The 19,665-nt window shown below is 50.2% G+C and overlaps 1 protein-coding gene across 1 annotated transcript in view; it reads right to left on the reverse strand.

The window, feature by feature from the left end:
• Positions 1-19,665, reverse strand: part of NUP210 (nucleoporin 210) — a 105,931-nt gene that overhangs the window by 46,798 nt on the left and 39,468 nt on the right. Inside the window, exons 11-16 of the mRNA XM_055343508.1 lie at positions 19,254-19,391; positions 18,152-18,307; positions 16,093-16,291; positions 11,314-11,459; positions 2,720-2,941; positions 533-706 (exon numbers count right to left, since the gene is read on the reverse strand). Coding sequence (XP_055199483.1) covers positions 533-706; positions 2,720-2,941; positions 11,314-11,459; positions 16,093-16,291; positions 18,152-18,307; positions 19,254-19,391 — 1,035 coding nt within the window. The remainder of the gene's footprint in view (positions 1-532; positions 707-2,719; positions 2,942-11,313; positions 11,460-16,092; positions 16,292-18,151; positions 18,308-19,253; positions 19,392-19,665) is intronic.

A 19,665-nucleotide genomic window follows, 5' to 3' on the forward strand; every position in this document is an offset into this window, starting at 1 on the left:
GGTGTCCCAGGGTGGAGGGCTAGACTGGCCGCAAGCCCAAGAGGACCAGACCTATGGGTTTCACTTCCATCCCTGCGTGTCACAGCCACCCCCAAGTGATTTTCTTCTCCCTCCCGCAATTATGTTTGACACAGTCCCCCCCACCCTCACCGACAGAGAATGCTACAGCTGGTCACCCCTCCCTGCAGCTCCCACTCTGACCACACACACACACACACACACACACAGCCCACAGACCGCAGCCCCACCTCAACATCCCTAAGTCACAGAAGCAGATGATGAGATTTTACCAATGGCCAAGTGCCACACAGCGAGGGGAGCCGAGTCTGGGACCAGAGGCACTCTGCTTCCACCCGGCACTGCCACTAGCCTGTGACTCCAGGCGAGTCTCCTCCCTGTGTGAGTCTTAAGCCCCCTGATAAGTTAGAGCTGGATAAAAGCAGGCACTGTACAGGGGTGCCTGAGCACGGAGATGAGGTGGCACAGTGTCGACCCGTCACCTTCACCACCACCCCTAGAACCACTCACTTACCACCTGCTTGTTCTGCTGCAGCAGTGGACATGACAGGTCTAGCTGGGGGCTGGCGTAGACGGGGGTCAGGGTGAGCCTGGAGGGCGGGGCGCAGATGAACTTCACCACGGCAGGCTCCAGTGCGGGAAAGGGGTTGGTGACGCTGGGCTTGTTCCCCACGGAGAGGGCGATGACCTGCCAGAGTGGAGGAGCAGTTAAAGTAATGAGAGGACGATGACCTGCCCCACATGAGCCTGGCCTCACCATCCAGCTCCATCAGACTCAGTTTGCTGCTCTGTAGAATGGGAAGGTGAGCCCAGCACCACCAGGGGCTTACAAAAGTCCAGTGACACGTATGGGGGAGTGCTCTCTCAACATGCAAGAGGCCTTCAGACAAACGCTGGCCGAACCACTGTCTGCTCCGCGACCCAGGGAGGAAGGGGGTGGGTGATGCCTCACAGCTTCCCAGGATTCTCTGAAGACCCCAATAGTCATAAGAGCGAATTCACAAGCCTGTGGGTTGTTTTTTTTTTTTTTAATTTTTTTTTAAATTTATTTATTTATGATAGTCACACACAGAGAGAGAGGCAGAGACACAGGCAGAGGGAGAAGCAGGCTCCATGCACCGGGAGCCCGATATGGGATTTGATCCCAGGTCTCCAGGATCGCGCCCTGAGCCAAAGGCAGGCGCCAAACCGCTGCGCCACCCAGGGATCCCAAGCCTGTGGGTTTTTAAATGAGGAGCCCACACTGACCCGGAAGATCCCTCGTAATGAGGTGCAACCATGGCAGGCTGTGAAAGGCAGAGAAGGGGCCATGGGGGGCTCACCCTGTGAGGACAGGTGGGGGGCCTCAGCCTGCGCGCCCTCTCTCTCTTTGAGAGAAGCTTACTTGGCTGCATAGAAACCAAGATTAAAGATGCAACAAAAGAGGGAAATTTGAATCTGCTTTTAGAGCTGGGACCTCAAAAATAAACCCCAGCCTGATTTTGTGAGGACCACATCTAATGACCCATCCTGAGGGAGCACCTCGGGCCCCTCAAATGACACACGCTTTCCGTAGGACCCAGCGGTCTGGTCCTAGCACCCCTCATCCTTCCTGACCACAAGGCAGGACCAAGGGTGGTTTCCACGCTGACCTGCAGGCCCTCGGCCCCCACTGCAATGCCCCAAGGACGGGAGGCACAGAGCACAGCAGAGGGAGGGCCCTGGAGGTGCCAACTCCTACGGCCCAGCGGGGACTCAGATAAGCAAGCCAAGCCAGGGAGGAGAAACGTCTCTAACTTCGTTGAGTTATTATTAATTTTTCTTATTTAATTTTTTAAACATTTATTAATTTTTTTAAAAGACAAAACAAAGAGGGAATCAGAGCCTTTCACTGTGCATCTCTTCTGTGCACACCAGGCAGTCTTGGCGTGGCAAGCTCCATAAAGGTACCTTGGGTGATGTGGGCACGTGTGTTTTAACATCAACTGAGATTCTCTGCATGTGCAAGGGGATTCTCCACTTCCCTTAAGACATGGGCTCTCTCCTACTTTTCTTGATCCCCGCTGGTCTCCCACCTTGCTTTTTGTTCCCCGGCTCCAGGGCACCCTATGAATGGTGGGCTATATCCCCACTATAAGCAAAATGAGCATGTGGCCCTGACTTCCGGGGTGGCAGGCACAGGAGCCTGGATGGGCGAGCTGTTGCTTTCTCTAGCCCATTCCCGCAGTGTGAGAGTTCAGGCCACAGACATGTGTTCAGCCCACCCAGTCTCCTGATTTCTCTGGTTTTTGGCATTGTGAGAAACAAAACTCAAGAGATTTCACAGAAAAAAATAGCTTATCTTGAAATGCCAAAAAAAGATCTGCGAAACCTGGGCTTAGGTCTCGCTCATTTATGGTAGCTGCTTGACTCTGACTGTGACCCCTGGTGTCGTCCCATCCCCCAATTTGGCAGCGGGAAATGAAGCCCAGAGAGAGAACAGAGTATCCCAGTAGTGGAAGGGGAGCCAGGACTGGTGCCTCTAGCAAAGCCACTGTATATCGGCAGGGTCCCATCCAACTCCTGCACCCCGATCAACGTGCCTATCCAGTCATCCCACCTCATTGATCCTCAGTTTGCCTGTCTGTGAAATGGTGCTGTAAGCACAGCAGGGTACTCAAGGAGTGTGACTTTAGACCCCTCCCTCTGGACGTGATGGGCCTAGGGACGGCCACCCTCTCACCTGCTCGCCCAAGGCCCGGCAGGTTACAAGGATCCAGTGCTGCTGGTAATTCCGGGAGGTAGAAGGCCCAAAGAGAGCCAAACTAATGCTGTCTGCGTCCTCGGAGGTGATGTTCCGGAAGAACTTGGAAGGCTCAAGGACCCAGGGTCTGGGACCTCCTTCGAACAGCATCTCCTTTGAGGAGCCGAGAGTCACCAAGGCGACAGAGGAGGGATCCACAGTCTGTGGAGGAAAGAAAGGAGAGTCAGCATTCCTCTGGACTGCACATGCAGGGGAGGCCTCGCCCTGCCACCGACTTGCCCCCGTGGAAGGCAGATAAGCCCCAACCCCTCTCTGGAATTTGGTGTGCTCATCAGCAACACCATCAGGGCTGCTGTCAAGATCCAAAGGCATATGAGAGCCCTGGGAAGAACTATGTGCCCATCCTGTTGTACTACTGAGGGGTGGGAGGTAAACTGATTTGTGTAGCCCGAAAAATAATCGGTAAAAGCCTTGAAAACATCAATAGCCCTTGAACCAGAGAACTCTTCTTCTGGAATCTAACCAGTAACACTAGAACAGGAAGGAGAGAAACAAGTTCATGTGCAACAAGACTTCCACACGCTATTATTTATTATTATTGGCCAATAATCTAAAATCCACAACATGGCACTAATTAAATAAACATGGTATATCCATATATAATAGGAGGTTATGCAGGTCCCCAGAGCAAGTATTTACAAAGAGCTGGATACAAAGCTGACTGTAGAGTGTGATCACAGCCACGTCGTTTTACAAAGCATAAAGCAGTCCAACAAAGAAATACACCAGATGATGGGGGAAAACCACAGATGGCCTCTCCTTGCTGGCAATTTGTTTCCTTTTTACTCCACTGACTTTCCCACACTTTCTACAACATACGGAGGAGCTTTGGGGGGGCCAACCTTCTTTGCCTGTTTTGTTCCCAGCACCTAGGACAGTGCCTGGCACATAGTCGATGCTCAATCATTATTTGTTGAAGGAGAGAGCAAACAGTAAGCCCGAAAAGTACCCAATAAAGGAAAATGAATTAGAATAATTTTTTACAAAAAGCTGTCGTGTGCTTTCACGATCTTTGTGCTGAGGGTCCCGGGGCCTCTGTAGGGTCTGTGGGAAACAGCAGGGAGAGGGGACAGGACATCTGGGAAGATGTGGTCTGCTCTGTACACGGGCATCTCCCCTCACAGACACAACTGGGGTATAAAGAAGGGGGTCTGTCTGAGGGGGGGCTTGCAGCCTTGCTCTCTCACTCCCTCCTGGGCTTGGCTGATCTCCCGCTCCAGAGGCTCTCACTGAGGTCACCCCAAATCCTTAGAATCCTTATATGTCAGCTGGCTTCCCTGTTGGAGCCTCCCCTGCCGCCAAACTCTACCCTCCAAAGGGCTGCCTGACGTCTCTTCCAAAAGCACAGATCTGACCATGTCCTCCTGCACTAAGTCAGCCTACAGTACCAGCTGCCCTTGGAAGAAAGGCTTCATTATTTTAGGATGCAGGCTCTCCCCACCTGGCCCTCGCCTCCCCTCTCCTGGTCCCACTTTCAGACGAGCCTGTGCTCAGGCCCTCACAGAAGCTGCCCTGCCATCCTTGGAGCCCTACCCACTCCTTCCTCCAAGAAGCCCCTGCTTCCTCCCTCACCCAGTGACGTCTGGCCTGCCATGGAGGCCAGCTTATTCTGTGGCCCCTACTTCATCTGGTGTCAGCAAGGAAATGACTGGTCTGGGTGGTGCTTCCCTGATCAGCCTACAGGCTCATGAAAGGATAGGGCCTGTTTCCTTGTGTATCCACAGCGTGATCAAACCATATGAGGACTGAAAAGCCACAGAGAGAAAATAAAATACTTTTTATAAAAATAGGAAATGACAATGACACCTTGATATTATTTCTTAACCGTGTGATTGATAAAAATCCTAGAAAAACCCTTTCTAAAAAATTTATTCACTTTCTTACTGAGATATAATTGGCAGTGAACATTATATTAGTTTTAGGCATATAGCATAACGATTCAATATTTGTATATGCAGGTGACCCTTGAACAACAGAGGGGTTAGAGGCGCTGACCCACCAGCCACTCCAAAGTCCACATATAACTTTTGACTCCCCAAAATGGGGATGGAAGCAAGACTTCTGAGTATCCTTCTAATACACTTAGCTTTGGAACCACACAAACAACTTACATATACATCAAAATGAAATAAAAAAAGAAACACCAACAAGCAAACCCTAAAACTGAGAAGAAACCAATCTTTCTGACAGACTGGTCACCTCAAGACTGCAATGACTGAACCCATACCAGTTCCCTAACTCTTGGCCTAAGCGATTCCTTAACCTCTTGTGATTCCTAACGCCTTTCAGAACAAGTGTTGCAAACACCTGTCACCTTGACTGCCTTGCAACAGCTGGCAGGACAGAGGGTGGGGGTGCATGGAACTGGTTCCTAAAGTAGAATCAGCACCAGGCAAAAAAGTGTGCCAGGATCGATTAGCAATGTCTGTGGTGGACAGGGCCCGGATACACACAGGGCCAGGTCTGCATTAGACTGGAGTCCACGTGGACGGCACCCACTTCTACTTCAGAGTGGCCAGCATGCTGGGAGTGTGGAGACCACTGTTCACACACATCAAGTGAGTCCTTAGTTTATTGCCTAGAACATACAGAGTGCTTGACAGTTAGATCCAGCATGGCTTCCCCAAACTCCACTCTCCCGAATCCTTCAAGCCCTGAGTGTTCATGCTGCTCCGGGCAGAAGACCCAGCCTCAGACCTGTCTGCAGGTGGAGACCAGGATGTGTTGCTGAGATATCACAAGCCTGGACTGAGCCACAGTATCCCCATGCTCCTTCCATTTTGGCCCAACGTGTGTGAATCCCACTCACACAGGGCTGCAGGGTGCCAGCCCATTGTTGTAGTCACCCACCAGGACCAGAGTCTACACTAACCCACTCATCAGGGCCCCTGACCCTCCACCCTGCTCCTTCCATGGCCTCACCCCCTTGCCAGCTGGATCTTCATCCCCCAACTGCCAAGACAGAAGTCCTCCCAGGTACAGACTGATGACCACTCGGCTGCCACCTGCAGTCCTGGATCTGGAGCAGTGCCCCAGCCAGCTGCACCTTCAATATGGAGGGGGAGTCATCTGAGTGGCAGCTTTAAGATGTATATACCCTCCTCCGGGATGGGGGCAGCGGGGCAAGGTGATGGTCTGCTGAGGCCTGTGGGGGCACAGGCTCTCCTGGTTGGGTACCTACACTAAACCTTAGCCAAGAAACAGCCTCACTTGTCAGTGAGAATTCTGTCCTTTTAATCTTTCTTTCTTTCTTTTTTTTCTTTCCAATATGGGCACTCTTCTGAATTTGCTATTGGTTATCAGTTCTCCAGGCATCCCTCCCTACGCACATGAGTGTACAACACATGCAACTTCAAAATACCTGGGGGCACGCCCACCTGCAGATGCAACCTTGCTGTGTGCCCAGGTGTTAAAACCATCAAAAGAGCTCTTCTCTTGCATCTTCTCTTGCGTGAATGGTTAAGCATCATCAGGGCTCTCACTATTCCTCCTGAAGGAGTCTCATGGCCTATGTCACTCAGACTTCTGCTCAAACATCATCCCCTTGGAGAGGCCTTCTCTGACCCCTGAAGGCAGAACCTCTTGTTACTTGTTACCTCTTTTCCCGGCCCAACCGCCCTTCTCACTACCTGCCACCATTTTCCATATGGTCATTTGTTTCTCCGTTCCCACAACTAGAATGAAGTTGTTACTGGCCAGCTGTGTGACCTTACGCAGGTTAATTTCTACAAGGCTCAGTCTCCCCATCCAATAAAATGGGTACAACAAGAACCCATGGCTTACAGGATTACTATAGAGATTCAAGGGAATGTGAACAAAAGCCATGAATACATGTCCAGTGAATGCTCAATAAATGGCCCTTTATATCATTTGTATATCATATACATGTCATTTATATATCATTTATATCAACCATCATTACCATTAACTGTCATCTCCTTTTTACAGATGGAAAACATGAATCCCAGGAAAGTGAAACAATGTGTCCAAGTTCACTCAGGCTGTTCAGTCTCAGATGCCCAGTTCTTACCCATTCTCAATGCTACAACCAGCAAAATCTCTGTGGGCAAAGCAGGTCACTGTAAACCTTGCCAAAGGATATTTTTTTCTATGACCATCCCAAAGGGAAAGATTGTGTAAAGATGCCACATGGCCCATAATTAACAGCTAGATCTAAAATTATCACCTTCATGTGTAGTTCTCTTCCCATTCAGGCATAAAAGTGTCACAGAATCCTGTGCCAGGAAGAAAGGTTAATAATCAACACAGCTAATGAAGGACAGTCATAAATTGTACAGCCTCCTCAGTGGATGGCAAAGCACAGATATTTGAATAGGCAAAGCCAGAGAGGAGAGGACCCATGCACCTCAGGTGAGACCTCTGCTCAGGGCCTTGGTATCCTGGTTTGCAGAACAAGAGAGGTGAGTCTAGACATCAAGAGGCCCCTTGCACTGACTGTCTACGCTTCTAGCAGATGGCATCCACATGCCCCTTCACAGGGATACTCACACCTGCTCCAGGACAGAGACGGAGGAGGGGGGCGGGGTGGTCAGAAGTCAAGGCCCCACTGCACCTGGCTGTCCCAGAGGCTCGGGCGTTGTTATGTGTAGTCATGCTAACACTGTGAGAATGGACAGCCAGGCAGGGTTCCAGACCCGGGCACTAGAGACTCCCAGAGAGTTACCTGCAGGTGGGTCAAGGGACACCCAGTCCCCACAGCAGACAAAAGCTGAAGAGTAACTGGGGTGCTGACTGCAGAGAGAATCTGGTAGCTGGCAAACATAAGCCCTCCCAAGGTCCAAATAGAGGAAGTTACGTGCATGGGGGGGCTGAACAGTGCCCATCTTACATGTGGACCTGATTTTGTCCTTCCCTGACCTTCATCAGCTGTCCACTGCTAGGTTAGAATAGAATAAATATCCAGCTCCTAACCCAGCATTCAAACACCTCCTTGGTCTGACCCATGGAGCCTTCACAGCCTCTCAGGGCACCCAAGATATGCTGTTTCTAGTGCCCTCACCAGCCAAGCTTCTGGCAACCAGGCCCTCCTTCTAGACGTCTGTGTTCATCAGTGACCTGTCCCCCCTGCGTCTCTTTATTCCCTCTACCATGCCCACTGCATGTCTGAGCACCTGCCTTCCCCACAGACCGGTGGCCACCCAGGGCACAAAGTGGGCTTTCTCCCTGCATCTCTGTCTCCCCAGCCTGGACTGTGTACCAACAAAGTGCCCAGGGATGATCTGCAAAGTAAACTGATGAATGGACAAGCAGTCATTGAGAGTCACTTTCCCAGTTTCCACAGTCCTCTCGTCCTTAGAGAAAGGACTCTCATTTGTTAGGGTAGGTAACTGTCCAGCTAAAATACTCCCCAGCCTCTGTTGAAGATAGTGTGGCCAATGAGGTGCAGGTAGAAACTACTCTTTTAAATTTCTAACAAGGTTACTAGAAGAAACTAACTCAGCTGAAAGGAGAGCTCCTTCTTCTTCTAGCCATATGGAATGCAGAAGTGATGGCTGGAGCTCCAGCAGCCATTAGGACTAGAAGGCAAACTTGAGGATAAAAGCCACATACTAGAATGATGAAAGATAGAAACCTGGATCCCCGGTCACTATGGAGCTGCCACACTAGCCCCATGGGAAGGCTCTCATATGAAAGAGAAACAAACCCTCTATTGGCTAAGCCACTGTTTTGGATTTTGTTATCTGTAAACAAACTTGATCTTAACTGTTATCAAGATGGAAAAGAGATAAAAGAAGAAACCCATATCCTTCTATAATGTGTCCAGTCAGGAAGTCTTGACTGGGGACATATCTATATTATCTTTACCCTTAATCCCACCTTGGGATAGTGAGCTCAGTTGGTGGCCTTGGATACTTCAGCCACATACCCCAGATAAATAGGGTGTCTGGTCATGTGAGGCAAGCACCCAGGAAGAGCTCTGAAGAAGCTCTCCCCAGGGTCCTAAGGAAACTCCACCTCGTGGAAGGCTGTGGCAGGGGTTTCTCGAGAATGCTGCCATCTTAGGGATTTCCATTCTCTTGAACCCTGTTCTCTGAGCCCTGCCACTGCTTCCTGGTCAGTAAGGGGACCCTGGGTTTCTAATTTTAAACTGTCACCCTCCCTTCTCCTATCCTCCGTCTACCACCATCTCCTTTCCCCATGGTAAGCGCTGGTTTATTACTGTCTGTCTGTCTCTGCCAGAGTGTCAGTTCATGAGGACAAAGATTTCTGTGTGGTTTTTGCACTGTAATATCCTACGGTTTAGAGCAGGGATTGGTCCAGAGTAGGTATAGATACAGATTTTGCGGGTGGGGGTGGGGGGTCAGGAAACATTGGTTTTCAGCCCTGGCTGGCAAGCCTGGACACATTTGCCCGTTCATTCAATCTAAATAAAACAACCCTTCTCAAAAAATACCCACTTCTGGGTATTTAACCAAAGGAAATGAAAACACTAACTCAAAAAGGTATTTGTACCTCCATGTTCATCGTAGCATCATTTACAATAGCCAAGATGTGGAAATAACTTGTGTTCAGTGACAGATGAATGGATAATGATTTGATACACACACACGCAGGAATATTACTCAACCATAATAAGGAAGGACAGCCTACCATCTGCAACACCATGAATGGACCTTGAGAGCAGTAGGCTAAGGGAAGTAAGTCAGACAGAGACAAATACTATGTGATCTCATTGTAATTTAAAAGAGAAGGGCAACCCGGGTGGCTTAGCGGTATAGCGCCGCCTTCAACCCAGGGCAGGATCCTGGAGACCCAGGATCGAGTCCCATATCGGGCTCCCTGCATGGAGCCTGCTTCTCCCTCTGCCTGCATCTCTGCTTCTCTCTGTGTCTCTCTCATGAATAAATAAAATCTTTTAAAAAAATAAAATAAGAGAGAAAAAGAACTCACAGAATGGATTGGTGGTTGCCTGGTTGCTGGAGAGGGGTGTGTGGCAGCAAATAGGTGAAAGAGTCAAAAGATACAAACTTCCAGTTATAAAATAAATAATTCGTGGAGATGTTATGTACACCACAATGACTAGAATTAATATGGTATTGCTTATTTGAAAGTTGATATGAGAGTAGATCTCAAAAGTTCTCATCACCAGAAAAAGATCTGTAACTATGTATGGTGACGGATGTTAACTAGATTTACGGCGGTCACCATTTCACAACGTATGCAAATATTGAATCATTACACTGTACACCTGAAACTAATATAATGTTACATGTTAATTATGCCTCAATTAGAAAACACACAAAACCAATCTACTCTATATCAGGCACTATGCTCAGGGCTAGAGGCTCAGAGATGAAAGGCTTTAACTGACCCCGTTTCTAATGGGTGAGGGGGAAAGAAAACCTGTTGCCACAAACCAAGGGGACCAGAGCTATCCTAGAGTCTGCCGCTGGGTGTCAAGGAAATGCAGCCCTGACTGGCCCAGCCTGGGAGGCTGGTGGGGAGGCCCCCCCCAGACAACTCTTTCCTCCTCCACTGAAAGAGGAGCCCACTCACCCTCTCTGGGCCTCTTGTACAAGGGGCAAGGTTCTCTCTCTTTTTTTAGATTTATTTATTTGAGAGAGACAGAAAGAGGGAGGGGAGGAGGGGGAGGGGGGAGGGGGAGAGAGAGAGAGAGAGAGAACAGAGGCAGAGGGAGAAGCAGACTCCCCGCTGAGGAGAGAACCAGATGTGCAACTTGGTCCCAGGAATCTGAGATCATGACCTGATCCAAAGGCAGGTGCTTAACCAAGTGAGCCACCCAGGCACCCCATGAAAGGCAGGGTTCAAATAAAGTCGACCATCCTGCTGTGAGGTAGCTTCCCAACCACCCTTGGAGGAAGGTCTGGTTCTCTTTTATTTGCTTTTAAAAAACCAACCCTATTGAGCACTTACACCTCCCAGGCACTGTTCTAAGCCCATTTTGTTCATTAGCTCAGCTAATCCTCACCACAACCCTATGGTATCATATTAACTTCATTTTACAGGTAGTGAAATGGGAAGCCCAGAAAATTAAATTAGCCAATGCCACAGAGTTAGTGTCAGATCTGGATTCAAATGGCGGGGTGGGGGTGGGGGTCAGTCTCAAAGCCGAGGCGGTAAGCTCTAAGCTGCGGGGGCTTTAGCTGCCTCTGGCCACAGATGGACGAAGGGGCCTCCCACACTTGCTACTTGTCAGGCAGACAGCAGAATCCAGATCTGACTCGCATCTCCCAGACCCCAGAACCCACACTACATGCCATTCTCAGGTTCTATGATACCCTGCAGGATAACTCTGGAGTGAACCAGAAACCCTCCTGTCCTGACCCCTGCAGAGAGCATTTCATCCACATGGATGCCAGCAATCACTGCCATCAGGGAGGCAGGCTGTGCTCCTTCTACATACTTCCCTGGCTTCAGCATGGAGACAATAGGGAGCATTAGTTATTCTGACCAACTGGGGTTTTAATACAAATTTGCCAGAGCAAATGAATTATTCATATCCCTTCAGAGGGCAGGGACCCCGGGCTCACCTTGAGAGGCAGGTAGGCAGCAATGGTGATCCGGGCACTCAGGTGGATGTGGCCATGTGTGTAGCTCACAAGAAGTGTGGTGTAGCCCTGGACCTCTGCTCTCACCTTGACTCCACTGCAGTGTTCAGACCCTGGCTGCAGCCTCCCTGCAAGAAGAGAGCCAAACAGTTACTGGGAACTTACCTTTGCCTGGAAAAACACAACAGGCTGACAGCCTATCCTTCGCTCTGGGCTAGATGTGCAATCTAATTTTTTCAACTTAAAAATTTGAAGCATAATTCCCATGCCAGAAATACACTTAGCATAAGCATACAATTCAGTGTTCCCCCCCCACACCTGCAAAACTGAACATGCCCTATATCCAAGATTAAGAAACACTATGACCTGTATTCCTGAACCTCCCATATATCTTTCTGGTCACTAAGCCTCCCCAAAGGAAAACCAGTGGTACCTGACATCTAACCAGCTTAACTTTGCTGGCTTCCATATTGTACACATAGTGAATCACTAAGCATAAACTCCTTTGTGTCTGCCCTCCTGAGCTCGATATCGGTGGTGAGAGCCCTCCTTTATTTTGCACAATGTAGACCTTTTATGCATGTTTGTATATATGATTGCATTGTGTGAATAGACACCAAATGACTCCCCCATGCTGCTGCAAACATCTGGGCTATTTGCAGTGTGGGGCTTTGACTCAGTGCTGCTGTGAACATGCATGAGTGTTTTCCGGGGTGGACATATTCTGGCATTTCTGTTGTGTGTATCCCTAAAAATGCAGTATGTTAACCTCTAGTCCTTACTGCCAGGACCATGGGTATGTTTGCTTTTCATCATCATTGCCAAATATCTTCCCCAAAATGGATGTATCAAGTTATATTGCTACTAGCAGCTGCACGGCATCCCTGCCAATGCTTGGTATTTTCCACGATTTTTTAAAAAGCCATTCTAGAAGGAGTGTAATGACATCTTACTGTTTTTTTTTTCATTTAGAAAAAAAATCTTACTGTGAAACCCCACACACCCATCCCCTAGATTCTACAATGAACATTTTGCTCTATTTCTCTTACTGTGTATCAATCCATCCCCCTACCCATCCATCAGCTGATCTTATTTTTTAATGCATTTAAAAGCAAGTTGCAGGCATCAGCACACTTCATTCTAAATGCTTTAGACACACATAATTATCTGCAGTTCAGTATTTCCTCACGGTTCTTGTTTTTTTTTCTTTTTTTCGGTTCTTGTTTTCTTAAGGTCAAATTTACACAGAGTGAGAGACACAAATCTTAAACAGACCACACCATGAGTTCACACAAACACATCCACCTGTGAAACCCAAACCTCTACCCAGATGCAGGACATGACCTGCGCCCATGGTTCCTTCCTGTTCCTCCTCAGGCCATCCCTGCTCATCCTTTCCCTAGGAGCAACCACTATGGCATTCTGATTTTTTTCACCATAGTTTAATTTTGTTTTTGTTTTTTTTTTAATAATAGTTTTATTGAACTACAACTCACAAACCATAGGCTCACCCATTTAGAGGGCACATACAGTTCAGTGGCTTTTAACCTAGAGTTCTGTAGCTATCAGCACTAATTTGAGAACATCTCATCTCCTAAAAAGAAACCCCACATCCATGACCAGTCTCTCTCCATGTAAATTGGTCTGCCTCACAATGCACATCAATGAAGTGGGCATTTTGCATCTGGCTGGTTTCACGCAACATATTTTTGAAATTCATCTATGGTGTAGCATGATCAGTAGCTGGTTCCTCTTTACTGCTGAGTATTCCACTGCAAGGAGGTTCCATGGTTTGCTCATCCATTCACCAGCTGAAAAGCACTGGGGTTATTTCCAGGCTGGGGCGATCAAGGAGCAGGGCGTGCTGTGCCCTGGGTAGAAATCCCTACACTGCGGAAAGGGTGGGCTATAGGGCCCACGCACAGAGCCCATCAGCTCTGGAAAACTGCAAGTCTGCCAAACGGGCCTATTTGTGGCCATAACTACACAGAGCAAATATGGAAATGCTAGGTCTGAGGACCGTGCTGACTTCCAGGCGGGCTCAGAGAGTCTGAGCAAATGCTTTTCTGGACACGGCCTTGAATGATGAGACAGGATGCCAGGTCCTCTGCGTGGCTCGGAGGAAGGTTCTGACGCACAGCCGAGGAGCCTCCTGGGCGTGATGCCCTCTGCCTCCCACCCCATCCTGTGACCTCAGCCTTGGCAATGAGAGGCCACTCGCACTGTGGAGTGGAGCATGCCACTCCCTCTGTGGTCTCTGGCTCTTCATATACTCTTCCCACTCCTCAGAACACTCCTGGTCTCTTCTCTCTCATCCTTCAGGTTCAACTCACGTTTCCTCTATCTTCCCAGACGCCCCCACACTGGTTTAGGCACCCATCTTCTGCACGTTTCTGCTGAGGACAGAACTCCCAGGACCTGCGCTCACCCACAGGTACACCCTGTCGCAGGCACCACACTGCCCATGGGATCATGGGTCTTGCAGGGCTATATGGCCCCTTAGGGCAACACCATGCCTCTCACGGTTAGCAAGAACCCCCAGAGCATGGCGCTTATTAGATGCTCAGTGACTAGGTTGCTGAAAACTGGCCGAGGCTCCAGAAGGGGCCAGGGCAGAGCAAGAGCCAAGGTGTGGCTATCCTGGGCGCTGATTCTAGCCAAGCCCAAAGCCCTGAGGCTCCAGTAGAGGCAGTGCCTACAGTCACAGGGCTTTCAGGGGGCCTTCAAGGAGGACAAGGAGGAAATGAGGTCCCAGCAGCCAACTCCAATGGGAAGAAGGTGGGGTTCCAAACTGACCCAGATGGTGCTGGGGACCTGGGGCTGCCCCTTCCTAAGAACCATGACCTGGGTCACAACACACATCCTCCCTACCTGGGCATGAAACTGAGACAGACAGAGAAGGAAACCTCATGTGGGGATCACCTCTAAGCCTCCTACGCCCCAGATAGATGTCACTCAATCTGGTCTCTAGTCCCACATGGTTTCCATGACACCAGCATCTCTCTGCCCAGACAAGGCTACAGGTTGTAAGACACATACCTCTCAGATGACCTGGACCCTCCACAGAGGCTTCACAAAGCCACACCAAGTCTACACTGAGGGACATTTCAGGAGCTTCCTAAGGGAAATTTTGATGCCACAGGGTTTTGGTCTTGGCCGCCGTCTTCAGAACCAAACTCCTTGAAAAATGCTTCTGCACTGGGCTGAGGGACATTCATTTGTAACTCTCACAGCAAGTGAGGAGCTAGGATCCCCATTTTATCCACAGAGAAGTGGAGGCTCAGAGACGTTGGGCAGCTTGTCCACCATCACACAGCCAGTATGTGGAAGAAGTGATGCTCAGACCCATAGCTGTAGAACTCCCAATGTTGTCCTCACTTCCAGAACCTCCCGGGCGCTGACCCAGTGCCTGGGGCCACAGCCTGCAGACTCTTCCCTCAGACACTTGTCAGGGGTGACACACAGGGAGCAGGCTCCTGTCTTGACATCAGCAGGTCTCTCTCTCTCCCTCAATGCTGATGTTGTCCTCTGTCCTAAATGGCTGCTTCACTGAGGACACTTAAATTTCCATAAAGCTGTTCTTCCTGGATGGTCAGAGAGAGCACAGCAGCACCCTCCAAGAAAGGAAGAATGTGGTTTGCTTTCAGAGACACTTCCTCCTTCTTCTGTGTGGCTGCGGGCTCACACAGCTCCACAGGTAACCACAGCTACAGCAGGTACATGTGAAGCTGCTTGGCATCGTAGATGATCCTACAAATACCTCTGCCAGTTGAGTTTCTCAAAGTCTCTGCTCAAAAAACAACAGTGTCTCCCCACTGCCTAGACTCTGAAGTCCAAGCCCTTCATGATTCATGATTCAAAAGGTTCCCTTCCCAGGGCCACTATAAGTGCCCATGCCCTACGGATATGCCCACCTCTGGGCCCTGACCACAGAACCCTGCCCACCTGCCCAAACCTTACTCCTCCCTCAACAGACGGTCAGTCCTTTGGTCTTCTTGGTCCACAGAGGAATCCCCCTGCTGCCCCTGGCTGACTCTCCTGGGAGGCACCATTTCTCAGGGAACAAAGGTTTCACAGTGTCAGACCCACCCGGGTCTATCCCATCCCACCCGTGCCCTTGTGTGACCTTGGGCAGCTAGGCAGCCCCAGTCTCTTCACATAATACGTGGCCCAACCACAGCTCCACCTCCCACTGCCAGAAGTCTGAGGAGTCACGCACACCAAGTGCTGACTCCACGCCTGGCAAGGTGATGTTCCTTGAACTAACTGCCATCATCACCACCGATACCACCACTGAAACCCTGATGGGCGTGCCAGAGAGGAAAGATCAGTGTGCATGACTTCGACTGCTCGGGGGGGTCAGACCTTGCATGCCACCAAGGTGTCAGGATCCTGTCACTAGCCAAGATCCCTATCGACAGGGTATTCTGAGCATCTACTACATTCTGGACACTGTCATGGGCACTAGGACATGCAATTCTATTTAGGATGATGCTCATTTTAGAGATGTGGAACCTGAGGCTCTGAAGGCCCAGGGACAGGTCACATGGTGCACAAGAGCCAGACAGACCAGACCATTGCTAATGGTGGACAAGGGGACAGATACCATTCTTTAGGCTGTGACCCCCGCACTCCAAACCCCACCCCCGCTCCACCGCTGCTCAAGACCTCCATTTAGGAAATCTGGGGCAGCCCACATTGAGAACGTAGGTGGTCTGGCCTGACCCACCATCTGGCACCCACTCATCAATGCTGGCTTACCTGGGAGCGGCTGGAACACACCCTGGTTCTCCACCTCAATCGCCAAGTCAAAATGGGAGCAGTCACTCAGGGTGACCACTTCGTTGGCCCCGCCAGGGATGAGGCCATTGATCCTCAGGGGCAGCTCCAAGGTCTGGCCCACACGTGCCTCCACCTGGCACGGGGCAAACTCCATGCTGCTGGGCTCAATCACATATACCTGGAGGGCAAGGGCATGGACTGGGGTCATCAGGCTCCACAGGTGACGAAGGGCCCGCAGCAGTATTTACTAAGAGATGCCGTGCACTAGGCACTGAGGACACATCAGTGAGGAGACTGAGCCTGGGGAACATGTGTGCTGGAGACAGGAAAGATTTCAGTGACAGAGCTGTCAGGGAAGGCCCCTCTGATAAGGTGAAGTAGGAGCTCTGACCTGAGAGGCATGTCAGAGGCAGCCAGACAGCAGCATGGGGGAGAAGTGTTGTGGGAAGAGGAGACAGTCTGTGCAAAGGTCCTGAGGCATGTGCCAGCTCAGCATGCTGGAGGAATATAAAGGCCACAGGACGGCATGAGAGGCGTCATCACCTACAGCTAACACTTCTATAAAACAAAACTTTCCACACTCCAGATTCTGTTTTTTTTTTTTTTTAAAGATTCTATCTATTTATTCATGAGAGACATACAGAGAGAGAGTGAGAGGCAGAAGGAGAAACAGGCTCCACACAGGGAGCCTGACGTGGGACTCAATCCTGGGTCTCCAGGATCACGCCCTGGGCTGAAGGCAGCACTAAACTGCTGAGTCACCTGGGCTGCCCTCCAGGTTCTGTTCTAAAAACATTTTTTAAATTCAATCTCCTCAGCCTATTTGTTAAGCAGATTCTATTACATAATCTCTACATGATGAAGAACCTAGCACAGGAGGTGAAGGGACTTGCCCAAGCACAATGGGGTCTGGCCTGGGCAGCCTGGCTCCAGAAACCAAGTTCTAACTGTTACACACACTGTCTCTCAAGGAATGGTCCTCAGACTTCTGGCTGAGCAGCTGGGTGAGAGGTAGCGCATTTAACGAGATAAAGAAGCTTGAGGGGGAGCAAGGTGGTCATAGTCCACATATTTGACAGTTATGCTGTAGCTATAGGGTCTCATTCATGACTCTTTTACATGAGAATGAGATCAATCTTTAGACAGGGGTGCGCATGCATATGTGTGTGTGTGTCTATGCAGATCCAAATAAAAAGACTATAATAGGACAGCCCGGGTGGCTCAGTGGTGTAGCGCTGCCTTCGGCCCAGGGCGTGATCCTGGAGACCTGGGATCAAGTCCTGTGTCAGCCTCCCTGCATGGAGCCGGCTTCTCCTTCTGCCGGTGTCTCTACTTCTCTTGTCTTTCTGTTTCTCATGAATGAATAAATAAAATCTTAAAAAAAAAAGAGAGACTAGAATAACCTGTCCCTCCACGTCCCAAATAATATAAGAGCAGGTTGGGACTGGACGCACTGCATATGGCGCTTTGACTTCTGCCCTGAATGAAGTAGCAAAGGCAGGCTGAGGTCAGGGTCAGGAAGTCAGGAGGCCGAGGTAGGCTGGCAGAGGCTCAGCCACAGGTGACCACTCCACCCCAGGCCTGTGCTTAGTGAGTCAGTCCCGCATCACCTGGGGTCAAGAGCCAGATGAAGGGAACCCAGTACAGGGAAAGGAAAGGAGTCAGAGCCAGGCCTCACAGAGTCTGGGGTCTCCCTTTCACTGTGAATTCACCAACATTCAGTGGCCCTTCCGATGTGGAGATTCATACCTCTCAGGTCTGAGTTTTCTAGAATGACTCCTTTGAGGATCTCATGTGTTCTGTGTTCCCTGACCCTCTTTCCAGAAAATTCCAACTATGCTGACCCTGGCCCTTCTGGTCCCATTCTTGGCTGTGATGTACGCTCCTCAAGGGCAGGGCTAGTGCCTGACCCCCACGCTCCTGCCCACCACCAACACCAAATACAAGACTGAGGGCCGAAGTGCTTAAGCCTGAGGACTGGATGAGAGGAGGCGGCTAGAGACCGCCATCCTGAGCCTCTGGGCCCCTGAGACCTCACCTTCATCTCCCCGAAGTGCAGTGGGTTCTGCACGTCATGTGCCTGGATCACACTGAGTCCAGTGTCACTGCCTGTGGTCATCATACCCTTGACAGTGACTGTGGCAACCACGTAGCTCGACGAAGACCAGCTGAAGTTCCCACTCCCACCGTGGGCCTGGAGAGGAAAACCATCGTGTCAGCCCACCTGCCTGGTCTCTCTGGCTGTCTCTTTCCATCACACATTCACACTCACTCTCTGGCTCGCATGGTCAGACCCCACGGAAGACCATGGCTGTCAGGCTGACATCTGGTTGGAGGCCCCCTCCCCACCTCATTCTCTCCACCCTGCCTTGTTTCTGTTCCCCAGATTCTGGGGGCCTTGTGGCTGACACACACATATGCACGTGACCCCGGCAGTGGCCCCAGACCTGGGAGAACCTACACTGGAGTGGGCCACACACCCAGGCCCAAGAAGCTCCCTCCTGGCATGCACCCCTGCCGCCCCTAGTCATCCACCATGAAGCAGAGACAGTCCAGCGGCTTCCCCAAGCCAGGGCTACCACCCCAGAGCCCAAGAGAGGCCGAGGAGGGGACACACCTGAGTGAACAGGCAGCAGGTCCCGTGACAGTCATCACTGCCAGGGAGGCAGCGGGAACTGATGGGGACATGATTGGCCACAGGGGCTCAAGCCCCCATGGGAGTCAGCCCCTGCCAACCACGGCCAGGTGGGCAAGGGGAATATTGGAGACAGAGCTAGAGATATTCTTCCCTCAAATCTCACATTTTTTTTCTCCAGGGGTAGTTCTACTACTTTTAGGAAACCACTTATTTTTTTTTTTTTACAAAAAAAAAAAATGAAGGCAAAAGTTAAATCTGTTCTAGGTTTTCTTTATTATGCTTTCTTTTTCTGTTTTTCAGGGTTGGTTTTTTTTTTTTTTTCTGATTACCAAAATATAATGCTGTGATACAAACCCCAGAAAATATAAAAAGCATAAAACTCCAATTTTAAATTCTCTCCAATCACTAGAAAGTAATATTAAAAGGAACAGAGTAGGTGAGAAGCCTCAAACCCATGGAAACACCCAAAGGAATGCACCCAGATGTGGGGTGTCACAGTTACCTTTATCGTGTACTGATAGGCGCCGGTCTTTGGTTGCCACGGAAACGTCAAAATGCTCGGATAGAGGGTTATGGGGATGTGAATTTCTACCTCCTGCTGGTTCCACACAGGCACCTGTAATGTGTGGACCCCTCCGTCCTACAAGGGGGTGAGGGTGCTACATGTCACCATGACAACCAGGTCATCAGAAGTTTTCCCAGTCGAGCAGGCCCCCCGCCCTTCCCTGGAGATCAGGTCACAGAGAGAGTCTGTGATTGTCGGGGAGCAGGAAGGAAGATGCTAGATACCCTGCAGCCTTCTCAGTCTCCATGGAGACAGCATTCCATGGCTCTGTAATAGTCACTCAAGTAAATGCTGCTTGACTTCATCCTCACAGCACCCCAGATGGGGTGATGTGGGTATCCCACTTCAC

Source organism: Nyctereutes procyonoides, unplaced genomic scaffold (genome assembly GCF_905146905.1).
Source record: "Nyctereutes procyonoides isolate TBG_1078 unplaced genomic scaffold, NYPRO_anot_genome, whole genome shotgun sequence".
NCBI lineage: Eukaryota > Metazoa > Chordata > Mammalia > Carnivora > Canidae > Nyctereutes > Nyctereutes procyonoides.